Source organism: Varroa destructor, unplaced genomic scaffold (genome assembly GCF_002443255.2).
Source record: "Varroa destructor unplaced genomic scaffold, Vdes_3.0 BEIS01000002.1, whole genome shotgun sequence".
Taxonomy (NCBI): Eukaryota; Metazoa; Arthropoda; class Arachnida; order Mesostigmata; family Varroidae; genus Varroa; species Varroa destructor.
In genome coordinates, this window is record NW_019211455.1 from 12,373,037 (window position 1) to 12,380,294 (window position 7,258).

The 7,258-nt window shown below is 37.9% G+C and overlaps 1 protein-coding gene and 1 long non-coding RNA gene across 6 annotated transcripts; one reads left to right on the forward strand and one right to left on the reverse strand.

The window, feature by feature from the left end:
* The first annotated feature begins 11 nt into the window (after positions 1-11).
* LOC147757388 (uncharacterized) lies at positions 12-1,494 on the forward strand. The gene is made up of 2 exons (XR_015322135.1): positions 12-693; positions 1,078-1,494. It is a non-coding gene; the product is annotated as an uncharacterized LOC147757388 (long non-coding RNA).
* A 481-nt stretch (positions 1,495-1,975) lies between these two features.
* Positions 1,976-7,252, reverse strand: LOC111244133 (uncharacterized). Of its 5 annotated transcripts, none has more exons than XR_015322137.1 (4): positions 5,803-6,743; positions 5,037-5,216; positions 3,600-4,601; positions 1,976-2,718 (listed from the first exon to the last, which is right to left on the reverse strand). XR_015322137.1 is itself a non-coding variant. In XM_086981354.1 (4 exons), the coding sequence occupies exons 2-4, from the start codon at positions 5,914-5,916 to the stop codon at positions 4,386-4,388; spliced, it is 510 nt and encodes a 169-aa protein (XP_086837480.1). In that variant the 5' UTR covers positions 5,917-6,596; positions 6,981-7,252; the 3' UTR covers positions 3,117-4,385. The 5 variants fall into 5 exon arrangements, 1 of the variants encoding a protein (XP_086837480.1); XR_015322139.1 differs by having other exon boundaries at positions 3,596-4,601; XR_015322136.1 differs by lacking the exon at positions 1,976-2,718 and adding an exon at positions 3,117-3,321.
* Between the last annotated feature and the right edge of the window lie 6 nt (positions 7,253-7,258).

Here is a 7,258-nt window from a genome sequence, read left to right on the forward strand (position 1 = left end):
GGATAAGGATAGGATAGGATAGGATAGGAATGAAATCTTCATCCTTTGTATACGTATATAATTACGTGAACGGTTATGCTGCAACAGGGAATATTAGAGATGGCTCTCTTGTCGTGTAATATGAATTCTAACTAATATCCACAAAACAAATTTGATATAAATAGAATTCAAAGGTGCGTGCACTAGAAATGCTGAAGGACATGGATAGGTAGTTGGATGGTCATAGATTCGTTTGATAAACCGTTTTCGACAATCTTCGAAAAAAAGCTAGATTTATTTAGAATCGTTATAAAAACATCACCGAGAGATGGACACTTAATTAATTTTTGGTTCTATGAGCCAAACATATAGGTTGGCACAAAAAATTTGATCGCAACCAACAAAAACTTTTTTTGGGGTTTGGCTTAGCCTAACAAGAAAATTATATGGTAGAAGATGCATGTCAAACAAAAATCGGGTTCGCACCAAAATTTATATAAACCCTTGCGGTGATCCAAACGCTGTTTTATTCTAGCACCCTTCAAGACCACTCGGTCTTCGTATATGACCAATGGACAATTATGGATAAATCTGAAGAATATTTGACACGGAAATGTAGCTCCAAGGAACCCAATTAAGATATAGCGAAACCAAACATGTTCCTCCAGGATTTGCTGAATATGTAGTAGATACCTCTGGACACCCTGTTAGGAGGTAAGTTACCAAATGGCTCAGCCAAGAAAAATAAAATCGTTGCCATGAAGCATGTAACGTGGAAATGTAGATAAATATTATTTACAGTTAGGTTATTAATCGACTGAAACACGGTACGCGGAAGGTTGTTCAAGCTTTTCGGCTTGAAGTTTCACCTTGATAGCAAGGCCTGAGGCTAACAAAATACAACCAGGTCACTCCTTTTCTACATATATGGGTGGTAATAAATGTTGAAAATTAACATTTTCCCTTAACCGATCCCAATGCCTCACAACATCTGGATCTAAATTTTTTTTGGCATTGTGTGTATCCATATGGGTGCTTCCGGTTTTGTCTCATAGTCGTGGAGATAATTTTTTATAAAAAATGTATTTCTGTTCCCAGTGAATATTACGATTCCAATACACCAGTTGTCTTCCAAGGTATGCCACGTTACCACTCCGTGGCCATCACCTGGACGAATATCTAAATGTCAGGTAACGAAAGGCAATAATTATAATGCCAAAAATAAATAACACCATGCTATAAAACTAATTGTGTCCACCTAATAAACAAGCCAGGTAAGTATTTTTTAATTGCTAGTCGAAGATTGTAACAACAAATACGTTTCAGCAAGTCTATAAATGCAGATATATATGCTCCATTAGCAGTGTGCAGTCCTGATATGGTAATGGTGCATCGAGTGCGCTTTTGAAACTGCAATTTTCAGAAGTCCAGATTCATGCCCGGATTAGTGATGTAAGATTCATATGATCGATATGGTAAATAACATAAACTTGAAGTTGATAAAGTTGAGACTTCCGTATCCGACTTTTCATTCTCACTTCAAAATAATGCTGACGATATAAACAGCGTCTCTGAGGAAGGCCGCTGAAGAGTAATTGAACTATTGTAAATGGACAACAACGAATTGGATCGATCTCCTTTGAGCTGCAAGGAAACGGTCAGGAATTTTCTAAAGCAAATCGCAAGCATCAGAAGTAGTTTGCGCCTATGCCCAACTCTCCAGTGGCGTCAAACGATCAAGTAATTCTGCCGTATCTTATCCTATCCTAGGTAGTATTCATTCCCCGTCAACCTCAATGTATAGAGAATAATTCCAGTAATGTTTTATAGCACGTAACCGTCGTGGTGAAGAAACTATTATATCATTATGTAATCATGACCAACGTCATGAGGTAATGCGTTTCCTCACTATAATTAGCGTTTCCAGTACGCTCTATAAACTTACGTAATCGCTAGATAAATGCTGGCATAGTACCAGCAATGATATACACAAACATTTAGAGCTAAATGACATCTTTAAACCAATCTTCATTTTTACTTTTCCCTTTTTGTGCTTTATGATTTGCTCTAGAAAACTTTGTATGCAATTCACTGACATAAATAACAGTCGCAGGCCATATAAATGGGTCGACGTGAAGGCTATTCGAATTACACAGCCTTACCGAACTACGTAAGCTCGGACAGTATATACATTACCAAGTGTTTTGCCACGGAAATACTGTATTGTCATAATAAAATTATTAAGCTAATTGCACCGATTAATATCCCTCAAACACATTGTAGCCCATCGTCTCAAAATACCAATGTTACTTCCGCTAATCTGACTGTTCCTATTCTGATGAAATGTTCGCAATAGTTTATTAATCTCGTATGATGTGCTGCTATTAGCTCCTGCTTTATAGCTATCTTGAATCGTGGGATGATCATATGATGCGTTCTGGCAGTGGGCTTTATGCAAGCACCTGTTACTTCGTGTACTCTAGTTATTTATTAACAACTATTATGTATATATACTCTTATGACAGGCATAATGCTGCTAATGACAGGAAACTGTAACGCTCTTCTGAAGAACCTTCACAACGTACGCCTTAGCCTCATCCGGAAGGCCAAGGTCCTCTGATTGGAATTGCGCCAGCGATCCATGTCCTCCGAGATAGCCGTTAAGGCGGGCTGCTACGTGAGAGGTGATGATATCATCCATTCCAGCGTTTTTCAAAATCGTCATGAGTTCCTTGTGGCCTATTGGCAAACACGTGTTATATGATGTGTTATCAAATGCTTAAAATTAAAATTAAAAAATAAATAAATAAAAAAAAATAAAAAATAAAAAAATAAAAAAAAATAAAAAAAAAAAAAAAATAAAAAAATAAATAAAAAAAAAATAAAAAATAAAAAAATAAAATTAAAATAAAAAAATTAAAAAAAATTAAAGTTAAAAAAAATAAAATTAAAAAAAATAAAAAAAATCATTAAAATTAAAATAAAAAATACTTATTAAAAATAAGTCATTTTTGACTTGTGAGAACGGCGTTACACGGATACCCTACGAAAAAATTCGCGAACATGTTGAAACTTCTATGTAGTATAATTACTGTATTTACTATCGCCAGCACGTCTGAACGCATATGGGTGTTTCTTCTAGAGATTTCAATGTGAGAGTCGTTGCGAAATACATACTGTTATCAGCAGTCTAATTTTTGACTTGGTCTGAAGTCCAATGAAGACCGGCTCGTTTCATTCGACCGAAATTTTTTAGTAGGTCCTCAGGCCTTGAACCCAGCCCGTGAGTCCACGGCCAAACGCAATGTTCGATATAGCGAGTCCACGTCCTCTTAATCCACTCTGAAAAACATAACAAGATGAACCTATCTTTGTGGAGTTCGTAAATAATTCTCCCTCCTAGTAACAGTTTTTTCGATTCTAATTACTGATGATTTACACGATGGCAGCGGAAGGCTTCTCCGTATATTCCTAGCAACATTAGCCACTGCATGTTAAAAGACACGAATCATTTCTGCAGTTGTCCTGACGAACCTAATCAATGTTTACTTTCTGTTCTTATATTTGTATGGAAATAGGAAAAATCACCAAGAAAATACAAACCAAGCTCACTTACACACCATTACTGAGTTGTTCCGTGTCGAGAACGGTCATGTTTTTATGGTGGTAGTACACGCCGGCTATACACAGTACAAGCAGAGAACGTGAATATTGAACTTGACGATATCCGACTTCAGTAAACTGATGCTTGCGATCATACGCAGTACGATATTCTAACTCTACAGATCGCAGCGCTTGGCGACGTCTTTATCGTGTGTAGGACAGCATTATAAAGTAGAATAATTGCGCCTTCATAAGGCAAAAACCGTTTGAAAATTTCTCATCCTAGTACTGCACATTTGCACACATTACTGCACACTACACACATAACACTATTTTAGAGTTTTTTAGTCTGTTTCATCGAGCACAGACTGGATGTGTCATGTTCTTTAAGTCTGTTTCATCGAGCACAGACTGGATGTGTCATGTTTTTTCAACGATTGCTGGCTATCATGTCTGTGCATCCTGGAACTGAAGACTTGTTTATTTGGTGATTCATCCAGCACAACTATGAAACGGCACGGGAACAAAATTCCATAGCAATCGTTTGCCATCAAAAACTTTAACTATGGACGGCTTCACGCTCACAGGAACTATGAAAACACATTCAAGCAGATATGCTTCGCCATTCCGATAGAAGGTTTAACGTTCCGATGTATTGGAATGACGAACAGTGCTTGGAGATAGTCGCCATTGAGTACATACTGCACGTTAAGTTTTCAACGTATCTGCAAATTAATCTATTATCGAGAAAAAAACAGGAAGAACCTATTATGAAACAACGTTAACCACCCAACACTCCTAGACTATTTTGCATGACAGCATGGCTCTTTAAATGCGGCGAACTTCGTGTTAAACTTGGGTAATTTCCCTCGACGGACAAGTGGAGTCTCTTCATCTGAGGTTCGTCCTCCTGCCTGAGGAACTGTCTCTGATGGAAAAAACCGACCCGCAAACAGCGTAGCATAGATATCTGTGATCAGGGGTTCGTTAGCGAAGAGGATAACTGTAATAAATAACACCTATAAAAATCGGAAGTTAAGGTTAAAACAGCCCTCACAATCATTTTGCTTGACTGATATTTACTATATAATGTATCAATATCTTAGGAATGGATGTTCTGTTAAAGGTATGATGAACATATGTTCATCATATTTTTAGACTGAGTTTTGTATAGCATTAACTACAGTTTTGGATTGTTCTTTTTCTTCTGTCTATTGATATAATATGCCTTAATTTAGCTTGTCTCGTTTGTACAGGTATAAATAAAGACCTGTTAGACTGGCTGTCCACTAAGCCTGTCGTCGATTGGCGGAGCCTATATAGTTCTTAATACATGCTACATGTGAATATTGAGTTACCCTGCATTCGTGTAACATAGTAATGTTATATAGGTCTCGGATTCTATCCCTGCGAAGTTAAGTTTCACCTACTGATACAACAAACAACATACTTACCCTAAATACGTTGGGAACAAAGGTTGACATGAGAAAATAAATGACAACGAATTTCGTGTAGTAGGTAACGTCCGCGTGCACGTCCCGTTCAACTGCCTTCAGTGCACCAAAGAATATCCCCAGCTCGTGTAAGGCAGCAGCAACCCCACTGGGAACAACATACGTACATGCGCAACCACACTGAAAAGCGACGGGCGTTGCGAGTAGTAATAGAAAAACAATACTCAAGTCAAGCATAAGTCTACAATTTCATTCAGAGTATTCAGGAAAACCATGCGTCTCCCGGTTCGGCCTAGGTTAGGCTGTGTCCGCCTACTTCGAAGCTACCCAATGTGAAACGGTAAAACCACATGGTCGGCAATGCTTAACTAATCTGATTTGAAAAAGTCGAAGCAAAAAAGCAATCAGCAAAAAAACATGTAATTCCTCAAAAATGTGTTCTGTTAAGGCTTTTTAGATGATTTTCAGATGAATCCTAAATTCATATGAGAGCCCCCTAGCATTGCAATATAAGAGACATTGGAGAGTGAAAAATGTACCAACATAATACTGCACCAAATGATTCACCCTGCTAACAGCGACCTCGCGCAATAAACAGATAGTTTCAATTCTAAAATAAAACGTCTATATTAATTACTTATCTCGTTTAATACCGTAAGCGATAAATGTTTGTTGGACTCATTCACTGATTCGTCATTAGGATAATATAAATCATTGTTTAACGCACACAGGGAAAAGAAAATATCTGAGAGTATCTTGTACCAACCAAGACAGCAGAAACCAGGCCCATCGTTGGCCTCCACACCGCTCTAAGGAAACGTTCCATTTCTGCCAGCGCATGACTTACGCGTCCCTGAAATACAGGGCCTGAATCTTCCATAATGAGGTATCCGTCACCGAAAGTACCGGCAGAATTACTTGATCGTTTGACGCCACTGGAGAGTTGGGCATAGGCGCAAACTACTTCTGATGCTTGCGATTTGCTTTAGAAAATTCCTGACCGTTTCCTTGCAGCTCAAAGGAGATCGATCCAATTCGTTGTTGTCCATTTACAATAGTTCAATTACTCTTCAGCGGCCTTCCTCAGAGACGCTGTTTATATCGTCAGCATTATTTTGAAGTGAGAATGAAAAGTCGGATACGGAAGTCTCAACTTTATCAACTTCAAGTTTATGTTATTTACCATATCGATCATATGAATCTTACATCACTAATCCGGGCATGAATCTGGACTTCTGAAAATTGCAGTTTCAAAAGCGCACTCGATGCACCATTACCATATCAGGACTGCACACTGCTAATGGAGCATATATATCTGCATTTATAGACTTGCTGAAACGTATTTGTTGTTACAATCTTCGACTAGCAATTAAAAAATACTTACCTGGCTTGTTTATTAGGTGGACACAATTAGTTTTATAGCATGGTGTTATTTATTTTTGGCATTATAATTATTGCCTTTCGTTACCTGACATTTAGATATTCGTCCAGGTGATGGCCACGGAGTGGTAACGTGGCATACCTTGGAAGACAACTGGTGTATTGGAATCGTAATATTCACTGGGAACAGAAATACATTTTTTATAAAAAATTATCTCCACGACTATGAGACAAAACCGGAAGCACCCATATGGATACACACAATGCCAAAAAAAATTTAGATCCAGATGTTGTGAGGCATTGGGATCGGTTAAGGGAAAATGTTAATTTTCAACATTTATTACCACCCATATATGTAGAAAAGGAGTGACCTGGTTGTATTTTGTTAGCCTCAGGCCTTGCTATCAAGGTGAAACTTCAAGCCGAAAAGCTTGAACAACCTTCCGCGTACCGTGTTTCAGTCGATTAATAACCTAACTGTAAATAATATTTATCTACATTTCCACGTTACATGCTTCATGGCAACGATTTTATTTTTCTTGGCTGAGCCATTTGGTAACTTACCTCCTAACAGGGTGTCCAGAGGTATCTACTACATATTCAGCAAATCCTGGAGGAACATGTTTGGTTTCGCTATATCTTAATTGGGTTCCTTGGAGCTACATTTCCGTGTCAAATATTCTTCAGATTTATCCATAATTGTCCATTGGTCATATACGAAGACCGAGTGGTCTTGAAGGGTGCTAGAATAAAACAGCGTTTGGATCACCGCAAGGGTTTATATAAATTTTGGTGCGAACCCGATTTTTGTTTGACATGCATCTTTTACCATATAATTTTCT

Excerpts from the sequence above, each read along its gene's own strand:
- LOC111244133 (XM_086981354.1), bottom strand. The coding sequence starts at position 5,916 with ATGGAAGATTCAGGCCCTGTATTTCAGGGACGCGTAAGTCATGCGCTG. Across the intron at positions 5,217-5,802 it reads GCCTGGTTTCTGCTGTCTTG|TGTGGTTGCGCATGTACGTA; the intron begins GTTGGTACAAGA and ends GTCGCTTTTCAG. Across the intron at positions 4,602-5,036 it reads TTGTTCCCAACGTATTTAGG|GTGTTATTTATTACAGTTAT; the intron begins GTAAGTATGTTG and ends CGATTTTTATAG.